The following is a 25,103-nucleotide window of genomic DNA, read 5'->3' as shown; positions in this document are numbered from 1 at the left end:
ACTTTCAGGTGCAAAGGCTGTTTTTGTTTAGGAAATGTGAAGTTTTTTGTTATTTCATATTCAGATGCCTGTCTGCCTTCATGATATGTTATCGGTTACAATGGAAAAAAATTGTATGCAAAAAGAAAAATAAAATATTTAATAAACTCTCCTTAAACATTAAATGATAAAGCCAAATACTAAATTTTGATATGTTTTTTTTTTAAATACAGTAATTGATTTGTGTTAGGAAAACTGTGTGCCTTGCCTGCAGGAAGCCACAATGTCATTTTTAAAGACAAGCAAATGAAAACATGGGTTTATTAAATGCTTGAAGAAACACTGAGAATAAAAAGGTTCAAACAGAAAAATCCCTAGTTCCAGATGTGTTGCTGAGATATGAATAGTTGTGTTAATTTCTGTCAGGTTTTTTAGTTTTGGTAAAATGCTTTGGTCACAGGACTTACACAATACACTTTAAAAATATGTGGTAAAAATTGGTTTGGGATTTGGTGGGAGCATGATTCTGTAATAGATAAAGAAATGCAAGATGAAGATGAAACATGAAGGCTGAGAGGGTTTTTTTTTTGCCCACTTTTAAAAGAGTACAGAGCTCTGGCTTTGGTTGAAATGGAAGATGCAAGTCTGAACTCTTTGGCTGTGATTTTTGATCACTGATGTACATCTAAAGCAAGGAATAGGTATGAAAGATAGAATTGGGATTTGACAGAAAAGTCACTTCTCATCTCTGATTCTTCTTCTCTTCCCTTCAGTTTAATCCCTGGCCACTGTTCCTCTATTCAGGCACGTTACAGGACCTGTTTGCATTTAGGTGACTTGGGAAGTGGGGGGAGAAAAGTCTCTATTGGGATGATCTCTGCAGTTTAGTATAAAATTTCAGTTTTGATTTTGTCTCCCTTTATGTTTCCATTAGGCTGCTTTAAGACAATCTGACTTAGCTGAAAACAGCATTTATTGTGAGTAGTTTCTCCATGGATTTTAGGGGCAGACATTTAGTGGTTGGTGGGAATTGCCTTGACACAAGCAAAGCAAGATCTTACCTTGGGACATGAGAGGTAGCTTGGCTCTGGATTTAATGTGCTGCATTCTCACTCCATGGCTCATTCTAGGCTGCAATTGGCTGTTATTCCAATGTTTATGCTGGAAAGTAGCACTCCTGCACCGTGAAGGATGAGCAATGCGTGCTTGGGTCTGCTGTGGCACCTTTGGCTAGCTGAGATACTGATCAGAGTTGGGTGAAACAGCTGAAAGGACTCCAGTCCCAGCCTCCTTCATGTCTGGTGTGAGGACGTTGTCCAGTTGGGTTGGTGGATATCTTTGTGCAGTGAGCTGGAGCAGATCCCAGGTCTGATTGCAACCTCATGGCTCTTAGTTGTGGCATATTTGCTCCGTATGTGCCTGACATGGTCCCTGTGCTGGATTTGTGCCTGCTTGCAGCACCATCAGCCACAAATTCAGCTTTCTTACCCTCAAATAATGCATTTTAAATATTTTACAGCAACAACAGGCAACAGTTATTTATAATCCCATTAATTTAAGGGTGTTTTAAAATTTTTAGTGTTGTACTCCCTTCAAGGAAACAAAATATTTTGGGTTTTTGTGAGTGACAACAGCAGTGCACTCGCTGTTAAGAATAACTTGGCCTTGTCCAGAGCAGTGTATTGCAAAAAAGTGTAAGGAGTGCATAGTTTTGATTAGATGGAAAACAGAACCAATGCATTACTCATCCTGTTTCATTTGGGTTGGCTTTTTCTGTGCTTCGTGACTCCAAGAAAAACAAGTTTGTCCAATTTGCACACAAAGGAAGGGGCAGGATGTATCTTTCATATAACATCACACTTTGCAATGAAAAATATCAGTATGTGTCATTGCCATGTGCCTGCAAACACGTGGGAACAGAGGCAGCATTAGTATTCCATGGGAATTGCTTATTTTAAATTGAGTCTCTTAAAATATCTTAATGCTTTGGTTGCTTGAAATCTTGCATTTGGAGCAAGTTGAATAATGCGTCTCTTAAGATTTTATCCTAAATATCTGTACTGAAGCAGAGTGGATGGGGCCAAGCAATCCTGATATGGAATGTGTGGTGCTTTTTTGGCTCTGAAAGGTGTTTGTCAATGATGTGATGTTCTGCATGTGCCTGTGCAAGCTATTTTGGACGTTGCACTCTGGACCCACCAGCACTGGCAGCAGTGATGCTGGTTGCAGAAGACTCTTCTTTAAATCACACCTCAGTGTTGCAGTATTTCAACCTGAAAAGAATTCTTTATCGCTTTATCTGTAGCACATTTGAATCTTCTTTACTCCTGTTCTGAGGAGGTGTTGAGTGAGATGAACTGGTTCTTTCTGACCTCTGTTTAGGTCTTCCAAGTTTGAAGAAATCGAAGTGATTTCTAGGGCACAAGCATCTTTTTTGTTTCTATGTATTCTCCTGAGTCCCCAGAATCAGAACACAGTCTGCTGAGGTGCAGAAGTTGGGATGAGAGTCTATTCTGATTTTTAAAGATGGTTTGTTGAAAGCAAACCCTGTAGGCTTTCACACTGAGAACTAAGCTTTCAAAGAAAGATGACATCATTGTGTTTCAAACATGTTGTAAAAGACAGCTCCAAGGAAGGTATCCTGGATTATTTGGGCAAAGGTAGAGAAGCTGAAGAAAACTTGCTTTTTTCTAAATGTTTTTTAATTTTTCTTGAGTATTCAAACCTCCTTATATTTGAAATAAAGGAATGTTTTAAAACATGTAAAGGCTTGGTACAAATTCTCTTTACAAAATGTCCCCCAGTGATTGATGGAGTGTGTGCTGTCTGTTTAAACAAGAAATCACTGAAATACTTTTCCACTCAGTGAATCCCTTTCTGTGTTTTATAGAGGAGGTTGCACCATTGGACAGAGCCCTGCTCTCTTCTGGTGCATGTTGACACAGTGTAGCTGGCATTAATTGAGCAATGCTAACTGCTTCTTAATTGACACCTCTAGCTGAAAATCTGCACCAAAATTCAGTGGCAGAAGTCGACTTCAGATAGCCAGGAATGTGGGAGTATTGAACAATCACTGTAGAAGATGAAGAATGAAATTGAGTGCTAATTCTGAGTCTTTATGAACGAATGCTGTAAGAAAGGGCTGAAGGGTTTTAAATGTCTCTAGCAAATCCCATGTGCTTGTAGCTCTCTTGTTAGTTCTGCTCCCGGTCCTTTAGGTTAGCTGGTGATGTAGAACTGTGCCATAATGTTTATCCCCATGTATGTCTTATTCTTAAAGAGGATTTTCACTTCTGAGTGTCGGATTAGAGCTCGTTCAGCCGCAGCACCAGCAGCAAGAGTCGTTGATCTCAGCACAAACTTGAGATTTCCAGGGCACTTGCTTGAAATTAGTTTTATAAAACATTTGCTCAAAATAGTTTATTTAAATACTCCATACAATGCAGTGATTACTTTTCTGAAGTGGATGTTATTTAAATATGTTATTCTCCTGTCACATTTGGGGGAAGAGTTTCTTTTATTCCTTGTAATTGGTTGTCCTTGATGCCCAAGTCTGTAATTCTGTGCTGTTTTTCTAGTGTAGTTTTCTCTACTTTTAAAACCCCCACAACTAGAATATAACTTGTATATATAGTATATAAAATTGCTCTGGTTCCTTAATTGTGCATGTCCCTTACATAGTTATTTAGGCTTCTCTTTCTGTGTAACACTGCTGTGATTTTTTTCAAGGTTTTACTCTTTGGGTGTTTATGATCTTTGTGGTTTAACTTTGGTGTATGAAACCACATTCAGTGTGGATTGTGATTTATAGAGAGGTTAAGATTTTTATTTATAGAGTTTAAATAGTTTTGTACTTAATCTGTGCTAGAGTGAGGTTTTAAAATTTACTGTATATTGAAAATATAGCTGCATTTTGCTGAAGAACAAATGCTGTTTACAGTTTAACACAATGAATCTGACAGGAAATGTTTTTCACCCTGCTAGAAGCTTTTCCCCACCTGTCAAAACTTTTTGATACTGGGGGAGGAACGAAGCATTAATTGTTGCAGAAGAAGCAGGAGCTAAAGCTGTAAAAGGATTTGGATACTGAGGTGTTTCCAAGCTCCTCCTTCAGGTGCTCCAGTTAGAAGCTGTATGTGTATCTTACTGTACTTCTGTGCAGGAGTGTTTGTGAATTAGTTTAAAATATGTCTGATGGGGAGACATGGCAGCACTTCACCTGTTGCAGCATTCAAATGGAGGTTTTTTAGCGCACGATTTCACATAAAGATCAGAACACGTCTGCCTAAGGGTGAAGAATCACTCTTGGAAGCTCAGAGAAGAGCAAGGACGTCCTAAAGAGAAGTGCTTAACACTGATCTCCAAGTTTGCAGGGAAGAGTTGAGATAGCATAAAATGAACTAAACTCACAGCATGGAACTTGCTTAGTTTATAATGAGTATCAAGCTATTAACTATAGGGGAGAATGGCATGGAATTTATTATTTTGTGGTTTATTATCTTGCACAGTGTGACATGGGGTAGAGTTAGCAAAACATCATCACGCTTTGCTAATTAATCTGGCCACCAGCTCTCAGTCTTTGTTTAACAATAGCAAAACTATTCCCAGGCATTGCAACTAATTTTTAATAATACGGTCAGTGAGTCAAAATAAGTATTCTTGTGCAAAACAAGAAGCATAACAGCTAGCTAATGGTACATCTTATATTAGTTACAAGAAAAATTCTAGTTAAATATGCTTAAAGTGGAATTAGGAACAGGGGAAATCTTTGCATATGCTGTAGCTTAATTCATGTGCATGCAATGAATTATCCAGGTAATTAAAGTTGCTTGGTGCAGTGAATGGCTTTAAAGGAGATACAGGAAAATTGCTTGGACTTAAATACCGTAAGTATGTAATTGCAGAAAATTGTATAAATTTGTCTTGGTGTCTGTTGTTTCTCTAATCAAAGTTATGTTTTGTGCTGTAACTGGATTTTGTTGCTCCAGGGTGTTTTGGAAGTGAGACAGGCCATCTTCATAGGCTTTTTGGTAAACAGTTTTTAACAGGAAATCATGAACATGCTTTAAATGTCATAAAGCTAAAACAAATGCCTCTTCTCTTTGAATTCTCCACATACTCAAATTGTTGGGCATTTTAGTTTGAGTCTTGCTTTCATAGTTTAGGCTTTTCTAATTGAAGTCATTAAGCTGTGTTATGCCTCTTTCAGCTAGAAGGCAATTCCTGTCATTGGCAGGAATCTCCATGGAGATGGAGACCCAGTGGTAGAAACCCAGGTTCTGGCTTAGTTCTCTGCTCTTCATGGGCATTCTGCTCTCCCCAAAATCCTCATCTCCTGTTGTAAATTCTCACAGATTTTTTTCCAATTAAATAAAGTGTACTTTGGACCAACTTCTATGTAGCTTTTCATTAGTGCATTGAAGAGTCAAACAACATTTTGTTCTCACTGACACAGGTGGTCCTCAGATTGATGACTCTGAGGCCAATTGTGCACCTAAAGAGCCCTGAGCTCAGTTTTGGATACTCTCTCACTTCCAGTGTGAACTTGTCAGGTGCAGTGGCTCTGCAGTCTCTCTGGGTGGCACATTATTCACAAACAAGGAAGGGTCACATCCAATCCTACTCTTCTGAAAGGTGAGGACACTGGTGGGCAGAGAAGTTGAGTCTGTTTTTTGAAGGTGCCAGACCTGTTTTGTACAACATATAAACAGTTATTGTCTGAAAGAGCTGACCAAATTGAGGTGTCTTTGTTTCTTCAAGTGTGCTCTTAAAAGCTGTGTCCAGGTGACTGTCAGGTCCCCAGACTGCAGGTACCCTAACTGCACTCAAATGTGTGGCTCATGTTTTCAGGTAATTTTATAACTCTGTGTTGCTGCTGGGATCTCTTTCTGACTAGAACAATGTTTTATCCTAGGTTTTGAAACTGCCAAGTCCCTTGCCCTGCATGGGGCGTGTGTCATCCTGGCCTGCAGGAGCGTGGCGCGAGGCAACGACGCCGTGCAGCGCATCCTGGGGGAATGGGTGAGTGGATGCACGGTGCCCAACACGCACCTGAGAGTCCTCTGTGCAGTGCCAGCAGTTAGACAGAGCACTGCCATGCCAGGATGTAAGGAAAAAGTAATTTGTTTCATTTGGTAACACCCTGCTCAGTTGCTGGTGCATGGGTGATAGAGGTTTTTCATGCCTTACAAGGCATGTATGTGCTGTTATCTGTGTTATTTATGGATGCTTTGTAAGGGCAAAAAAAAAATGTTTGGAAGAACTGCTGAGGCTTGGTTCACAGAAAAGGACACTCCAGAACCAAAGTGAATAACTGTCCAAAGGAGGATGGGCATAGTCCTCCAAAACAGCCACTGTCTTGCCCAGAGTTGTTCTAGAGTGAGAGATTTCAGAGGGTCATTTTTGTACTTCCCGAACACAAGAATGTTTCTCCTTTTCTCTCTGAGTCCCTTAGGCTCTGCAGCCCTGCTGCCAGGCTGTCTCAGTGTTTTTTTCCTTTTAGCTTTTTCTCACTTTCTGTCATTTTTCTCCCATTTTTGTTACACAAACATGAGCTTTTCAGTCCCATCTATTGCCTTGTTGGTCTTTGACTCCTAACTTGACCTAATACCCATTTTTTTAAAATGATCTTCTGAGGCCCTTATTAAAATATATTCAGCTGTCCTAATTTATTCCTTTCACAATCCTTTATTTGCTAGCAAGGATTGTAAGCTGTTTTTGTTTGAGATTGCTGGGACTGCTGATTTCCAGGAGAGAATGTGGTGACATCTCTACCCTTAAATCACTAAAAGACCAATGGATCAGATTCTTATTTCTTTCTAGCTAAAATTACTGATGAGTGTTTTGCTTTTATTTACTGAGCTCTCAAAGTATTTCAGTTGCTCCCAGATGACATGGGAGAGCACTCAGTAGTATTAATATTTACACATAAGTAATCTAAAGATAATTATAACGTTTATTAATGCAAAACAAATGGTGCTTATTTACATGTATTTCCAGATAAGTGATGCTTTCAATATTGCTAAGTTTTGTAACCACAAGTTTCATAAAGAATCAGTCTTTGGATTTAGGACTTTTTCTCTTGCCCAGATCATATGAATGATTTATAGTAAAGTGTTGGTTGGGAAGAATGTGCTCCTTGATGCTTTCATCCCAATAAAACTCTCTGTTATTGATCTCTTTTCTCTTCTCTTTTCTCTTTTCTCTTTTCTCTTTTCTCTCTTCTCTCTTCTCTCTTCTCTCTTCTCTCTTCTCTCTTCTCTCTTCTCTCTTCTCTTCTCTTCTCTTCTCTTCTCTTCTCTTCTCTTCTCTTCTCTTCTCTTCTCTTCTCTTCTCTTCTCTTCTCTTCTCTTCTCTTCTCTTCTCTTCTCTTCTCTTCTCTTCTCTTCTCTTCTCTTCTCTTCTCTTCTCTTCTCTTCTCTTCTCTCATTTTTATTCTTATTTTTTTATTTCAATAGCTTAGAATTCCAACAGAGGCCAGCATATTTTATTCTCTTTCAGTAGAACTGGATTTGGTGATACTTTGTTTGAATTTGATAGTCCCAGTCCAGCTGAATATGGCTGTTTATACAGGTTTTATCTAACTAAAATTAGGCAGTGGTGAACACCTCTTATTTGAAAAATATCCCATTACCCTCTTAATCCTAACCATATCTCTGAGCACTTTGAAGACTGTGGGAGTTCAGAATATTTGTCTTAATACCTGTGCTATCTCACCAAAAGTTAATGAGTTGTTAATTGAATGAAGAACATTGAAGGTCAAATTACTTCAGAAACACTACATTTATTTACTAACAGTTTTCAAATTCTAATTGTTCAGAAAGAGTCTCATCTGTAAACTGGGTAGCTGGAAAACCTTCAATGCATCTTTGTAATGGCTTTGTTGTTGTTTATTGAGAGGGACTAATTAACTTTGATTATTGCACTAATATTATGGCACTTTGACAGTCCCTCAGATTTATGACTCTGGGAAAATAAACAAATGAAATGCAGGTGCTGGAGCAGAAAGAATAAGTTATTACTGAACTTTAATTACTTGGAGTGTGTAACCAGGAGAGAATTAGTTGATGAATTACAAGATGCTTAAAATTTACATCAAATTGTAAGCAAGCTTGAGGAAAACAAACACAAAAACCTGCCCCAAAATCAGTTACTGAAAACAAAGAGACAAAGATTAATTTGACTGATTTGCTTCTAATACTAAAATATGGATGCAAAATATTAATTTTTAGCTTATAGGTGTAATTACAGGAAGTTGTTAATGGACAATCCTTTCCTAAAAAATGAAAGAATTTAAAAAATATCAACAACCTCTGCATCTGATTCAGATGAATTCTCAATATGTAGCTGCAACTGTTCTGCTAAAAAAAACTTCTAAGCATGCACAGAATTTTGTCTCCTCTGTTCAAGGGAAAGCAAAATTATTGAAAGGAAGTTGATTTACTTTTCATTTTGGAATAAATTTAAAGAAAAATACAGCTGGTTAGGTTGCAGCCTTACAGAGCCTCACGTTCATGGTACTCAGGTGGTATTTTCAGTAGCAATAGTGCTACCTACTTGTTTTATGTTTCCTTGTAAATCTTTGAGATTAAGTCTCTGAGCTGTGCTTTTAAATACAATGTTCCTCAAGTAATTTGAGGGGTAGAAATCTGATAGATATGTTGTTACTCTTCAACTGAGTTCCCAAACCTCTTTTAATTTGCATGAAATATGCTCTTATAACAAAAAAACTTCAGACTGTTGCCAAATGGTTGTTTGTGTTTACCTGGCCTAAGTGTGGACTTTTACTACTGTGTTGTAATATAATTGGTATTTCTACAAAAACAGGTGTATTACCAAAAGCAGTGTGTACCCTATGCTGACTTTTCTGTGGGACAGTACCCTTTGGTACTCAAGGTTTAGATGTTGGACGCAGAATATTTCCTTTTCCATTCTTTATTGATGCAAAACAGTTCCTCATACTTTGCAAGAGGAGAAAATAATTAAAAGTATGTAACAAAGCAACTTATTATTTCAAATTTTGATATCTAATTGATGGCCTGTATTAACTACAGCCTGAAATATAGCTGGAAAAAGCTGTAATTTTTAAAACCCCAACCACCACCTCTGCTAAACCACAACAAAACTAAACAAACCCAAATCAAACCTAATGTAAGACAACATTTTAAAATAAACTAGAGTGTACATAAAATAACAGTAGTAAGGAAAACCACCCAGCTGGGTCCCTTAGGGAATCTGTGACATCCCTGTCTGGAGTTCCACAGGCTGAGTGTCTGCAGAATCACAGCTCTGCTCTGGGACTGTTGTTCTTTGAAATCAGTTGTTAGGCAAAAAATGCAGTTTCAGTTTGCTTGTAGTGAAAGCCAAAAATCAAGTTTATAAAGACAAAATGGGATGGCTAAGTGGCTTGGGAAAATCCAGTTGTTAAGATTTAGAGGAAAAAAGCAGGAATAATGGGAGGAAATAAGATTTTATTCAGATTAGCTGCCATTATGTTTAAAAAGCAAATGCGAACTGATCTTAACTGGCTGTTGTAGACAAATCTAGAGAACTTCGTTTGTAACAATTTATGCCTGAAGATATGTTTTATAGGGAGTTTGAGCCATTTGAGTAGGGATTACCCATATAAACTTGCTAATTACTTTGGTTAACTGACATTTGTTTGCAACCTGCAGTATTTCGGTTATTTTCTTTCTAAATGACAGCAGAATTTTGCTAATATTGCAAATAAAGGGTAATTGCCTTGTGTAAAGCATTGTGACAAGTTTTAATGTGATTGGTCTGGCTGGTCTATCAAATATAATTTTTATGGAGGGGTATGGTTGATTATATTGGTGCAATCTAATGTTTATACATATGCATATATATGGACAGGAAAAGGAAGAGAAAGTATGTAAAGGCAGCAGATGAAAAGAGAGATCAGTATAGCTTTACATTTGATATCTTGAAAATGAGTGTTCATGCACGATGACATTCAATATCAATTTAAAACTGTTTGATAATTTCTTGCTCGGAAAAGAGGAAATTAGAATTCTAGAGTTATGATTCATTTTAATCAGAAAGAAATTGTCAAACATAAATCTCTCCTTGAGTAGTGAAAAGGCCTGAAAGCAGCCAAGAAAAATATCAATACTTTGCAAAGGAGGAATGATTGTTCCAATTCGTAGCTTAATTGACTTTGAGGCTTAATGAAAAACACTACAGTGCTGTTTGTACACATAGTTGCTCTCACGAACATGGAAATCTATGCTCCAGGAAGAGAGGCTAGGTAATTCATTTTACATTATTATTGATATAATTTTCTAATTGAGTACGAGCAGAATGTTTGGATAAGACTGTGTAGCTCCAGATGTTAGTGGTATTCTCAAGAAAATACTTAAGAATATGAATGAATAAAATATTTCATAAATCACAGCTTTTCTTGCCAAGAAGCTCTCATTTATTTATTTGTGTCAAATAGTCTTTGAAGTAGATATTAAAAGATAAATTCTAAGTTTAATATTTCATAAAAAGTATAATGTTTCTTTGGTAATTATTCCTCAGTGTTAAACCTACAGCTACATTAAAGATTAGATTAAACTGTAAAAAGAACATTTGGGTTTGCTTTTTAAGTAGAGACTCACAAGGTAGAGATGTGACAAGAGAAGAGAAAAGCTGTGAAGAAAACCAACCAAACAAACGTGACTCCTTGCTGTATTCCTTTCCCCTGAAGTATTCTTCGCTGGAGGAGTGATTTATATTCTTGCTGATTAAGTAACTGAATGATATTAAAACCTGATAAGTGAGTCTTTGTATTCCAGTTGTGATCCTGTGAAGTGCAGAAAGACAAGAAGCAAACTGGGCACGTTTTTCATGTGGTCACCGTGTGTGTTTCCCCTCGAGGAAGGGCCTCTGTTTTCTCCTGTAGAGTTTTGTCTCCACTGCAATCCTTGGGTTAGAATTTTTTGTTAACCTCCTCATGGTTAGTGATAGGTTTTCATTTATGGGAAAAGCTGAAGACTGTCTAGAGGATGGCTCTGGAGATGCAGTAAATACTGACTGAAACCACAGTCTGTTAAATAATCAAAGGTTTTCAAAGTGGTGCTAAATAAAACCTCTTAAAAATAATCCTCAAATTAGGAAATATTTCAGAATATCCTACTAGTAAAGCACATTAATTTCTGTGAGAATATTACTTCCAATATTGTGTTATTATTTTGTAATAAAGAATTGGCTTGTTTGAAGCCAGGATATCCTAAACTGTGTATTGCTGGCTCACATGCCATCACAGTGTAGTACACAGAAAGGCCTGCAGTGTATGGATACATTCATTTTCCAGTGCTTGAGCAGTGCCCATGCTGAAGAATCAAGTTCGTTATCCAAACCCTGCCGTGGGAAAAAGGCTTTGCAGGAAGGGGTAATATCTTGTATTAAATGAATTGGTAATGCAATAAAAAAAAATCTGCATCAACGTGTCTCACTTGCAGCTGTGGACACTCCAAGGAAAGAATTATTGCCTCTGATGAGTATGATGCCTTTTTGATTCTTAAGGGTGTGATCCAGATTTTTCTGAAATGAAGGAATCTTTTAATTAACTAATTGCAATGCAATCAGACTGTATGTTACTCGTGGAGAACTGACAGTATAAACATTACCCAGTCCTGTTGCTAGCAGCAGCTCACTGGGACCAATATGAACATATGACCAGATTTAGGCCATAATATTTAAGAATTCAGTAAGTTTCTGTGAGTAATCGGCTCAGTTGAGAAATCTTAAGAGCGTGATGTGTGCTGCAAAGCTATTTTCCAAATACAGATGCTTAAAAATCCCCCCACATGAAGTTAAAAACATGGAACAGTATAATCAACATTTACATGGATGGATTGTTGAGGTCTTTTTTTTTTTTGTACACCATAAACATATGGCATGAATTTGATTTCATTACAGATGCTGAGAAAAGGGAAAGGCAAATATTTATATTACATTCATGTTTTACAGTAAAAATACTGTTCAGTTTGTTTATACAGTTCCACTGTTACAGTTTTTATGGTTAGTAATGAAACCGCTGTAAAACAGAGTCTGAATTATATAGCAGATGTGTTAAGCCCCTAACTTTCAGGGTTGGGCATCCTCCTGAATACTGATATCAGTTACTTGGAGAGTTGATGTACTGGCTACAGCTGAACTGTTTGATGCTTACATCTTCATCTGCAGTTAGCTCTGCACTGGTACTGTGTGGATACATACAACTGACAGAGTTTTATTACTTATTATGCTGAAGCAACCAGGCTGAGAGGTCAGCATGCCCAGCGCCTCCCTGGGTGCTGCAGGGACAGGGTTTGTTTCCACTTTAACAGCTTTCAACCCCCAAACCTGAGGTTACCCTTAGCCTTTAACCCTTGCCCAAATCCAGGAGCAAACCCTAAATCTGTTTGCACCCCAAAGCACCCAGGTGTGTGTGAGTTCATAACGCTGTACACAGCTGATAGAAACTGAGCACTCCCGGAGCTGTGAGGTTGCAAGGTTTTTAACACAGTAAGACAATTTGCCATGATTTCCTCCAGTAAAGAAAAAAGTTGTCTTTTGAGTTGATTTAATTACTTCTACTCTCATAATTCTGTTCACCTTCCAATATCTGCTACATGTGTATTAAAAAAAAAATCTAAAATGTAATTTTGAAAGAAGTCACAGTATTTTACTATTCCTTAATTTTTTCCTCCAGTCAGCAGAATTTTATACATAGAAATGTTAAAGTGATCTTTTTGGTAATTTGTTTCTTTAGCACAGCCCTGCTGTTCTTAATCTGGAAATGTGAGTCACAAAATCCCTACCATGCCTAAAGCTTTATAATAATACTACTTAAATGCAGTTTGAGCTTTTTAACAAAAAAAAATTTAAGACCTCCCCCCCCAGACAGTAACAGACCTCAGGATAACCCCTTTAAAAACTGCACTTCATGCCTGATCTTCAATTAAAAGTCACTAGGAGACACTGTGTGCTCAAATATATCACCAACCTGTCTGGGGATGTCTGTCTTTATAAAAATGTAGACTTTGTACATTGACTTGAGTGTAGCTTATAGGATACAAAGTTTGGGTTTCTCTGATAATTTATATATTTAGTGTCACTTGGGTTTGGTCTTTTCCTGAACCTTTCTCTCTCAGAATGTTTTATACACACTATTATACAAATCTTAAATATATAACTATTATATAAATAGTTTTATAAAATTATTTAATGTTGCTGACCTTGAAAACTTATTTACTGTAGTCCAGATAGATGTGTTCTTACACTGAGTAAGTTCTGCTGTCACTGGATTTCTAGCTGTCAGCTCTGGGAGAGGAGGAATTAAAGTGTCTGGATATATTTTTTTTTTTAAAACCATCTTCACAATTAATCTGATTGTAACATAAGCTTGTAATATATTCCATTAATGAAGAAGACAAGCTTAGCTTATGGTAAATACAGTACTAAGTGTTTATAGTGCATTTCATATTTTTCATGATTCCCTTTATAATTCTGCTTATCTTTTCATTCTAATTCCCTAAAGGGTGTATAAAAGAACCCCTAAAGAGAGTAATTACTGCTCTATTCCTTAACCAAGGCTCCTCTTGCAAAAAGAAATCTGAGCAGCTTTTTAAAGAAGGCAGTTTTAAATAAAAATGCAAATAAGCTGCTTTGTAACCACACATTAATTACCCACCTAGCCTCTTATTACCGTGTTTGTATTGTTTGCAAACACTATTTACAGTGGTGTGGAAATTACCATTCCTGGGCTGGAGGAGCTGCTGGTGGTGGGTTGTGCTTTGGAACCAATTAGAGTGAACCCTGTCTGCAGCGGGGCTCGGGGGAGCAGGAATAGCCTTGCACTGTCAAAGCACGGCATTAACTGGGCTGCACAGCACTGCCTTGTAATTATAGCACTGCTCCTCTTCTGCCTCTGCAAGGAGTTTCATTCTCTGCATGCTAAAACTAAACAGGCAGCGTTGTGGCTCGCTAATGATTTAATGTGTGCTCTGATCTTCTTTTTTTTTTGTGGAAGTCCTGGTAAAATCTGGTGGGTTGTTTTTGTCGCCAGATTCGTTCTTGGCTTTAATTTCATAAAAAAGTGAACAAAAGACTCATGCTTTTATGTTCAGGATCTTGCATGTTTCCATGTCATTGTTTTTTTACATTAATTCCTCAATTTTATTAGTTTATTTCATCATCACAAGTGAACAGGATGTTTCAGTGCACACCAAAAGATAAGTTGCTACAAGGAGTGTTAGTGGGCAATAGTTGTAGCTCTTCCAGCACATTGAAGAAACAGAATACTTCATAACAAAACACAGTCTTACTAGTTAAGTGCAATGCACACTTGTTGCTAGCCTGGTCTGTGTGGTGTTCTTGTCTTGGTTTTCTCTATTATGTTTCTAAAATGTGCCTTTACCCTAAAAGTTGCTCAAAAATTAAAACAAAACCAAAGAGGTGAGTCAGCATTTATGTTTTTAGACTTAAAAATGTTTCTAGATCCCAAAGAATTTGATTTGATGGGTCATGGAGCCTGCAGTGTGAAGAATCAGTTCCTTAAATTTTTTTTTCTTAAGCTTGTAACCAGCCTACCAATATGGTAAATTAATCTTTTGAAGTACAGAAATGTATTTTGGTTGAGCTCAGTGTGGAGAAGAAAAAGGTAGAGAGATTATTTTCTTCCTACTTGTGGATCTGCAGTGCTGTGGCAGTGTGATAATGATGTTTAAAGGATTCTTGATGATAAACCCAAAAATCTTAAAGTCCTACTGTAGCACTAAATATAGTAGAGCAGGAAAATAGTAACTCCAGCATGGTGCAGTACAACTGTAGAATTTTTATGCATTAAAAAGAAGGAAAAAAAGAATAAAAAGTGATTGCAGGATCACTTGCAGTTTTAACAGTGACAGGGGACTAATGTGAAGGCATCAAAAGAAGCACTGGCTTGTTTCATGATCCACAATAGCTTATAAAACTGAAGATAATTATCAGGCTTATATGACTACAGAGCAGCATAAGTGACATAAAACAAGCATAGCTGGAGTTCAGCGGGAATGCAGGAGATGTCTTGAAAACAGACTTGCTGAGTATAATGCTTAAAAAGTACTAATAATTTATGTGCTTGTCAATTATATTTGTAAACCTGTTATTACTATAAAGCCAAAGCATCATACCTTTTGTTTAGTTCACTGTCCTGTCTAATTTCTCCTCATCCCTTAATCACTCCCTTTTATCTTAATAATCACCTTTGGAGGTGGTGTGCTAAACTTCTTTCCTGTATTTCATTTGGGGTCACTGAGACTAACTTCAACAAGAAACTTTGCTTATCAAATAAAAGCATGGGATTAATCCAGCAAAATATGGGGTATTTGGGGTAGTTTTTATTACTTTGTTTTTACTGGAGCCAGGCAAAATGGGCTTTGAACCAACTTTGCAGTCAGTGGGCAGAACTGAAGGGACGTTGGGTTCTTAGTTGTCAGAGAACCTTTGAGAGCAGGTGGGGAAAAAAGTACAAGACCCAGTTCAGGAAAAATTTCAGTCTGCACTTGTATTCTGCTCGCAAGAATTGTTACCCTGCTGTGTAGAAGAAGGACCTGCAGCTGCAGAACAGGACATCAGGAGATCTGAAGTGGTGACATTTATGCCTTGTGTGGTCAGGGAGTTTTAATATTTTCCTCAGTTACACCAGCTTATAAATTTTAGGAACTGCTCGTTAATATAGTCATGTTTAACATGTTACGGCTACAAACAAAGACATGAATGTATATACTCATTTCTAATTAATTTGTGTAATTATGTTTTATAATCTAGGTGTTTGCAAAGCAGAACATAGTACAGCCCATTTACTGTCTGCTGTAGCTAATAAAAAATAATAGAATGAAATAAATCTTGAAACTAAGTTTAATTGTAAGTATGGATTAGTTGTAAATCATATCTTTGTTATGTTTATTTTTAATTCTGCAGTGTTGCAGGTTTGTAGAGCATCCCAATTAGTGTAGTTATTCACAGTAATGATGAGTTAATTGCTGTAAATGCTGAATGTTATTTCAGTGACAATTTAAATACAGTACTGAGATACTTTTTTAAAATGTAGTACTAGAAATAAAGGGAAAAAAGGAAATGGTGGCAATAATGAGACTGGTTAGTTTTATAAAGATTTTTTTCAGCATTCAAAGTGATAATCTAGGTAAGATGATTAAAAATACATGAAGAAGAAAAATATATAACATTTAAGAATAAAATCTATCCATCTCAGCTGATACCATTATAAATATGGGCACATGCAAGGTAAACCTGCGTATTTGACTATGCACTTAAGTATTAATTAAGAATGTTTGATTGAGTTAATCTGAAGTGGATTTCTGTTCTTGCAATGCTGTTTATGTTTTCCTGCCGAAGCCTGTCTGGCTTCACAGCTCCTCTTGTGCAGGTTGGGAGTTCTCTGTGTCTGTAGTGCTCCTCTGCTATCCAGGGCAGTGAGAGTTGTCAGGTTTGTTTCTGTGAATGTGTTTAAGGAGTAGAAAATGCCTCTAGCTTAAAAGAGAAGCGTTTTCCCTTCTGATGGGCAGTAGTAAATCCTCCCACTTGGAAAGCTGTGGAGTGTACCTGTGAGAAATGAGCTGATCCACAGTGTTTCCTTGAGCATGCACGCTGTAAGAGATACTAATAGCTTCCTTCAGCAGTGTCCCACTTAGAGGAACTTTGAAATCAAATATTTCTTTCTGTCCAGGTTAAATTAACCTTACATTTTCCTCAGAAATGGCATGACTACCTAGAGATAATTTGAAGCCTACTATGTACATTCACACTACAGGGGGGGAAATGGTATCCAGGGTAGTATTTATGCATTAAATATTTCTTTTCCAATTCAGGATTGGTTGTCTCTCAGTTGAGTGAAAATTTGATAATGGAAACTGGTGCCATATACTTCTCTGTTCGATAACCTTCTTAAATAATTAGAGGAGTATTAAAACTCCTTAAGATGGTTGTTGTGGCATAAGTGATAAGCTGGATTTTTACATGCAGAAGACTTTAAAAAGCATCAGCAGAAATCTGTTCCTTTAAGTTCTAAGGATGATGCAGTAAGGGAAAAGCTCTTCCACTCCTTTGGGGGAGTTCTTGGAGCCTTCCCCCACACGAGGAATTCACTGAGGGAATAAAGCTGAGAACAACAATGCACAAACCTGAAAGTCACAGACATTCAGGTTCATCTGTTTGGTCCTGTTATGACAGAAATCATTACGAGTTTGATAGATTTATTTATAAAGACTTGCTTCAATATTTAAAGTACATCTATTCCAACATTCCTCATTTCAAGCTCAGCTGTGGATCAAGATGAAAGAAAAATTAAATTGTATATTGAAGAGCTGTTAATTGAACTGCACTGCATTTAGCAAGGGAGCATCAGCTTCAGGCAGTCAATACTACAGAGAATTTTTAATGTACTGTATCACTAGATTGTCAGTTTGTATTGGAGAATGCAAACAGACTGCTTCGACTGATGATAAAGCCCTGGAAACTTCTAAGTTGTTGTGGGGAGAAAATGTTATTTTGCTTTGATATATTGTGACAAAGTTGTTGATGGAAGCAGGAACAACATATTTTAGGTGAATATTATTTGAATATCAAATTCTGATTGCTGGGTATTCATTCTTCTAGTGGGTAAAGACTGGGTACTGATTTTTCTTTATGGGTTGCTCAGAACTCTTGGACTTGCACAAATGGTACTTTACAATTTGAGCAGCTCTCAAAGTCTCATTTAAAAATATTAGTTCTCTCCAGATATAATTCTAAAAAATAGCATATCAAAAAGCTTTAGAAATGCTTTAGAAAAATGTTATCTCTTTTTCCTAAGGCAGTGTTAATTTCTTTTGTAGTTATCTTTTGCGCTGGAATTTAGTACATTTATAGTTAAAGATTCTTTTTAACAGCTAAATTATTTAAGCACGTCTTCTGGGGTAACATGGTCTGTTTGGTGGTAAGTATGAAATACTTTTTATTTCATTTTCTTCACTGATAAAAAGGAAATAACTAGAGGCATTTGTAGAACCAGAACAGATTTAGGACTGCGGTGTTAGATTAAAGATGTACTATTCTAAGACATAGCTTGTTACAGTTGTCACAGTTTGGGATAAAATTCTTCCTTTTGGTGTTCCTTACAGGGCTTAAAGTTCACCTTCAGAAAAAGCAAAGCAAGTCTGAAACTTGTTAATAATTTTTAGATGTCAGCCTGTGGTGTTTTCCATAAATGTGGTAGGTCTTAAGGAATGGTAAAGTTTAAAAATTCCATATATTGTATTCTCTTGGAGCAGAAAGGTCTTTCATAGAGGTTGGGTTTAGTCTGGTTCGTCTTGGTGCCTCTGTGACATCTGAGGAGGCTGGGAGTTGCTTTTTTTTTTCAACACTCAAATATTATGCAGTTGAAGAGAGTTTCCATTTGTATAAAGGAAGAGTCTTCATTAGTATGAAAATATTTATGGCTTCAAAAGACACCATTTCCCCATGGTACTGAAATCTCACCAAACTGGTGAAAGTCTCATGACTCCGAAACTGAAATAAAAGAGGAAAATCCCCTCTTTGTAAGTACCTGACTTGGCTTCGTTAATCTGGGGTTCTGCAGACAAACTGTGCAGAGCTGGCAGCTGTTTGGGGAGGTCAAAGCTATTTGAACAGATTTAATCCTGTAGCTGCTCTCCCTGGTAGGCTGATGTTGCTGAAGTCAGAATGGATATTGCTTACATGCTGTCAACTTACTGTTCCGTTTTCCAAATTTTTCTAGTGGTTTCCCCTTAGTAAAGTTTTGGAATATTTCTTGCCATGTGAAAAATTGCAAGAAGGGAGATACTGCATGTTCTGAACACCCTGGTATTTTGCCTTAGATATCAAAAAGTTGGGGTCTAGATCAAAGGTATGCATTTGTTTTAAAAAGTATCCTGGAACTACTTGAACTCAGACTAGCGTGGTACTAGCTATATTTTTAGAAAGATTACAATTACTGAAATTACACTTAAAAGCTGTATAAAAACTCCCTAATTTATATTAGAAGGTATAATTTTAATAGCTAACATTCTTGTACACGATTCAAGTTAAAATAATTGTGTTGTATGAATATTCCTTTGAATATTTACTTGAAACAGTAATCTAGAGCAACATATTCAGTGAGTTTGCTACACTTGTCTGAGATAGTGTTTGACAATATGAATACATATGGTAATGTTCAAGAACCCTTTACATGACAGCTTGACAATCAGAATAATTAAGATAATTCTCCAAAGCTCTGGTAAATGCCATATATCAGAGGTCAGCTTGCAGTCGTGCAGAAATAAACTAAAATTCTTCAATTTTATTTTTATGTAGGTAAATCCTGTATTGTCTGTGTAGTGGGTAGTTACTTAATATGAGGGCCTGATTCTGAGAGCCATTGCAGCAGATTTAGTGTAGGATACATGGATAAATCCATTAATGTATCTGGAAATTTACAAAACAAATGCAATTGAGATGACCCCAGAAGCATGAGGTCTCCACAAGGGGTTCTGTTTATTGTTGGAAGAATGGAAACTTTCTTTCTGTGGAGCAAGGTTAAGTTGGGTGGCTTCCCTGTGACTCGAAGGTAAAGTTTAAATGTTAATAAGTTTCAGGAAGATGTGCATGTGTGTTTCCTTTTTTTTTATTTTTTTATTAGACTACCAGTTAATTTGTGCAAACTTCTCATCTCCAGGCAATCTGATTAAAAAAATGGTATGTTTCCTGTTTCTTTATGCACTGTGTAGCTGCATGAGGCAATATCTTTAAAATGTAAAAAAGCCTACAAAATGCACAGTCTGATAACAACAACAAATCTAATCTAAAGTGACAACTGGGAGACTTTCCCAGATGTTTTTCTCTTTAATGTAACATGACTTTAAATTGATGCAGCCCCACAGTGATTGAAAAACTCTCAGAGCTTGTCTCCCGTGATTACATTTCTGATCTGTACAACTTAATTTTTTAACTCGGTGAATCTCACTTTTGCGAATGAGCAGTTTGTCTCTCTTTTAAGAAGGCGAGTCTCTTGGAGGCATAAGCAATGGAACAGTAATATTGTGAAAAGTCATATTCCTGATAGTGATCCTGGCCAGCAACTTGGACTTCTTCTTTCTCTGAATGATCCAGCAGTCAGCTGGTGGGTAAGGCACTGCATTGAGTGCTGGTTTGTACTTACACAGTGAATTTAGTGTTACATTAACAGAATTAAGAGTAGCCAAACTTCAGCTACAAAATAACTTTGTTACAGCAATTAAAATCTGCTTAGAATTCTTTATATCTTCAATTTTTTAAAAAATATTATTATCATTACTATTATTTTTTATTTTTGAATTTTATTGCAATGGGATATCTGTTATGTACTACCTTAAGGAAACAAACACAAAACCCTGTTACGGTTCCTGAGATGCTTTATTGTGAAACAAGTCACTTCAGATTTAATCATGAACTGAAACAGAACATTTTATAGAGAGAAGATATGAAGGATAAAATTACAATATTTTTAATCATTATTCCAATATAAGTTGTATTGACTTCCAGGTTTCTTGTTATAATTTAGGTAATTGATTGTAAGACTTTAACAGATCCACTTTCTAAATGTGAAAGAGGCATCTCTTCTTTGCTCAAGGACACTTTCTCATATTTTCCTGTGCCAGCTCCAAGTCTCAGACTCTGGGCCAGTGGGACAGCCCAGCCAAGGCAAATACTGGGGCTGTGTCTCCCCAAATGGGATGGGAATGAGGCACCTGCAATTAGCAATGTGGGCAAGGAATGGTGTCTGGAGCTGAAAGGAGTGGAGGAAGATGGAGCAGGCAGCACATGGGAAAAGGACAGATTAGAAGGTCAAAACACTTGATCCTGGCCACAGTTTTTGTTCTGAATATAGTTGGAAAACCAAGAATTGGTTTGTAACTTTCATAAATTGTTGAAAAATGCTTTTTTTTTGATAACCCTCATTTTATCCCAGCTTTCTCTTGATATATTTCTAGTACAGAAGTAAATAAACTCTCATTTACCTTTTCATTTACCTTTAAAAATGTATAAAGATTGAAGAATGATATATGTATAGCAATACTTCATAATATGTAGAACTGCTCCTGGGCCTGCTTTCTAGATCTGTGTGCAGGAAAAATGGTCATGTGTAAGAAGAAATGTCCTGTGGTCAGTTTTGTAGTACAAATTCTAAAAATCTGTTATTTATTTCTTTATTGCTTCTCTCACAAGCAGAAAATGATGCCCATGGGTAGATACAGTGGTTGGTTGATATCAGTTGGAAATAAAAAGAAATAAAAGCTTTTGAAATGTAGTAGCTGTGTTTTATGTCAGTGATGCATCAAACTGTGTTGTACTTATGAGATTGTGCCTGACTTATGCCAGGGTAGAGCAATTGGGGTTTCAGAAGAATGTGGATTTAATCCATAAAACAGTGGACAATATGCAGGACAGGCAATAGGCACAACAGATAAACTTTCTGAAGGAGGAAGCAGTGAGGTGAATGTTGTAGTCCTTAGGAACATTTCAGCTGCCTTGATTAAAGCTCTGGAGGTGCTGGAGGAAAAAAATAGAATAAAGAGTTCTATTAAAACATGAAATTTTTGGAATAATGCAGTAGAATGCAAAACAGGTGAAAATTTAAGATACCAGTTTAAGATCTCTAATACTATCTTTTCCATAAAGTTTAATAACCAAGCATTTTATTTGATACTTTTTTTGCTTGAACAAAAAAACCATACTGTTTTGTGATCTATGTCTTCGGGTGTGTCTTCTGATGCTGATGATTTCAATCTTGATTTCAAATCCTTCCTTTAGTTTTGTTTGCAAATGAGAGCAGGTTGTTTCTGCTTTAAGAGAGTGGGTTTCATTGATGGAAAACCAATGAGACTGATACTCTGAAAAGTAATACTCCTGATAGTGATCCTGGTCAGGAACAGGGATCCATGCAGGAACTGTAACCTGCTTGTCAGAGTATTGTTTCATAGTACATCTGAACTTAATTAATTGAGCCATCAGGATGGTGGTTATGCTGCCAAAATGGTCGAGTCATTGGCCAAAATAAACATGGACCTAGAGACTTCCTGTCAGGCATCCACAAATGACTGGAAATTATAGCCATGCAACCATATCAGAATGCACATCTGTATTATAAACTAGTCAAACTGCTTCATCTGTTCAGTTGTATAAATCTGGTGTCTGTAAGTTTGAAGAAATTTGTTACCAAAAAAGTCCAATTCTGTTTGTAAGAAAGTAGTGAAAACTTTGCCATCTGCAGAATTCTTCAGATCACTACTTGATTTTTTTCTTAAGATAAATATGTAAATATGTTCATTGTATTTATTTTGTTTGAGAAATTAAACAATTCACTATATAATCAGCTTTTTTTTCTCTGTGACTTCTGCTTTGTTTAAGCATTAGCTGTTCTCTTCATGGTGCCGGTTTGTTAAAGGTCCATTCTGGTATGGAAAAAGCTGGGGAATCAACACTGCATTTCAAGTAGTTCAGCCATGTCTTTGGTGTCTGATTCAAATCATGTCCCCTTCAGTTCTTCAACCACTGGATTGGTCTCATGGAGTCCTACATGGTGTTGGAATGATTTATGTTTCTTCCTGTGCAAAACAACACTGGAATTACTTGCAATTTTTCTTTCATTCTTTTTCCATGCCAACTTCTAGAGGAGGGATATGGTCAGGGAATGTGAATAATTGTGATTTCTACCTTTATGCCTATCCCCAAGTCCCTCACAGTTAAAAAGAACCCTCTTAGCAGAGCTGTTTTTGGTGGTGAGGTGGTGCAGATTCTTGCACACAGACTTTCTCCCTCCTGTCTCTCATCCTGTATCAGCAGCCTGTGGGGTTTGAATTTTGAGACCTCACCTAACCCATCTTCACCAAGGTGACTGTGGGTTTATCTGGATTCGCCCTGCGGTATATTTTTAATTAGATATAAAGGAATGAATATATTACTTTAAATTATTTTGATGAAAGAATTCCTGCACTGTCATTAACAATGAGTTAAATGAGATAAAACTTTCCTTTAGTTCCCTATTTTTTGATGAGGAAACAAAGCAGTTCTTTGCATGATTAAGATTTGTGGTATCATGTCTGAAATGAGATGCCATAATATATACTTTATAATTTGTGTGGCTTTTTTTAACTCCTACATGACCACTCTTCTTTTTGTGCCTATTTTTACAGCTGGTTTTGTTGTTTCCCTTTGATTTGAGACACTGACATCATAAGTCTGTATCTGCTTTATTTTCCCTTTATTGCTAAAGAGGTTGTTTGATTCTTAGGCACCTCAAAGGGAGTTGACATTGACAATTCCTGAGGCTCTTTAGAAACTTCAGATCTCTTTGGATTTAGACCCATTAGACTCAATATGAATTTTTGATAGTTAGTGATGATTAAAACTTAGCAAGGTGTGTGAAAACATGTGGAAAACCTCAGGGCAACAAGATTACCCCTTCAGTCATTTGAAGTGTGCCAGGAGTTCAGAAAGCTGATTTCCAGTAGCAGTTTTACAGTATTTTACTGACATTACCATGTAGCAGCAGTTTGAACAACATATACAGAGAGCAGTTAGAGAGGCAATACAGGTTATTTGCTCTTGGAGAAAGATGATGATTACAGTGAAAAAAGAAAGGGATTAAATTTTGTTGTTGATAGAGCTCTTGGCTGAATCTGTAACAGCATGGTTTGAGTTGTTGACCTCTTCAGTATTTCTAATTGTTTCTGCTATAATACTTCCTCACAGAGTTTAGGCAAAAGAGCTCTCCATGCCAAGTGTCAGCTGCTAAATAAAATTCTCAGATGGTCTTTAATATCTTGAGATATTTTATAAGAAAAGTGTGATCATTTGCCTTATGGATTTTGATTTGTCTCCATTGTAACCTCAGTCCTGTAACCATGAAAAATCACTAAATATTGCAAGACTCAGGGTTTTCTCAGAAAAGTTGCAGATGCATTATTGCATCCATCATTTTTGTGAATGGAAATTGATTCCTTTATCTTGGAGCACTGGACTCATTGTGCATCATTTTGAATGGCTGTTTTGGAACACGAGCAGAATGACTGAGGTGGAATATTTGGGATCCCATGTTGACATGGGATATTTTCCTGTTGGCTTTAATTCAGTCTTGAGCACAATAAAAGGCAGCATAATTGGCTTGAACTCTGGGTCTGAAGATGGCAGGTTATTTAAAATACTGGGTAACGCAAGCTGGAACACTAACACCTTAAGAGTAGCAAAGGTGCATATTCTGCTAAATAAACTTCAGTAATTACTTTAGGGGGTTTTCCTCTGCAACATTGTAATTTTTCTAGTTTATATTCTTCACAGACTGCTGACCACAGTGACAGTTTTGCTGTTCTTGTATAAAATAACTCACACATGTGTGCACCTGGTCTTCATTACTGTTACATTGCATATATGGTAATGGCAGAATGGGAAATTTTCTTTTCTGATTTCTGCTGATGACGCCTTGTTACAGGCACAGCACTTTACAAATACATTGTTCATTAAGTGTCAGTATCCATTAAGCAGCACTAACAGGCAAAAGGACTGTACAAAACACTCTCATCATTTTCATAACAAGAAAGTATTTACTATAAAAGACTAAAAAAAACCCCAACACCGCTGCTTTAACTTTTTTGAACTGTCAACAATATGAACATTCATATTTACCTTATTACCTTAACATTCATATTTCCTTACCACGTTTTACCTTATTAAGGCAAATATACTTACAATAGCAAGGCATAAATATGCAAGAATTCCTTTGAAAAATGGTATCCCCCTGTATAAGGTACTGACTGAACAGAGTAGGAAAACTGAAAACCTTCTAAAAGGTAAATCTTGAATGTATATTTACAGGAGTGGTGATTGTAATCTAGTTTTGGCTGAGCTCAGTTGCATCTTTTAGTGTGCTATGGCTAATTTGACTCACTGCATTTTAGAAAATCGTTATTCTCACTGATTCTGGTTTTCCTGCAGACATTTTGGGCAGAAACATGTGACTGAGAAGTTACTTCCAAACCCCCAAGTCACACATCTGACTGCCAAACAGAAGTGGCAGTGAGGAGTTGCCTGGCTGGCTAAAGGCAGGGAAATGTGGGTTC

General features: G+C 36.8%; 1 protein-coding gene across 1 annotated transcript in view; it reads left to right on the top strand.

Moving 5' to 3' along the window:
- The window catches only part of WWOX (WW domain containing oxidoreductase), a 477,447-nt gene that overhangs the window by 17,355 nt on the left and 434,989 nt on the right, over window positions 1-25,103 (top strand). The window contains exon 5 of the mRNA XM_005528189.2: window positions 5,894-6,000. Within this exon, the coding sequence (XP_005528246.1) occupies window positions 5,894-6,000 (107 nt within the window). The remainder of the gene's footprint in view (window positions 1-5,893; window positions 6,001-25,103) is intronic.

This window comes from Pseudopodoces humilis, chromosome 14 (genome assembly GCF_049639895.1).
Source record: "Pseudopodoces humilis isolate 2021_Gansu_Grassland_sample_001 chromosome 14, ASM4963989v1, whole genome shotgun sequence".
NCBI lineage: Eukaryota > Metazoa > Chordata > Aves > Passeriformes > Paridae > Pseudopodoces > Pseudopodoces humilis.
The sequence above is the reverse complement of the archived record's forward strand: the minus strand, read 5'-3'. Positions and strand labels throughout refer to the sequence as shown.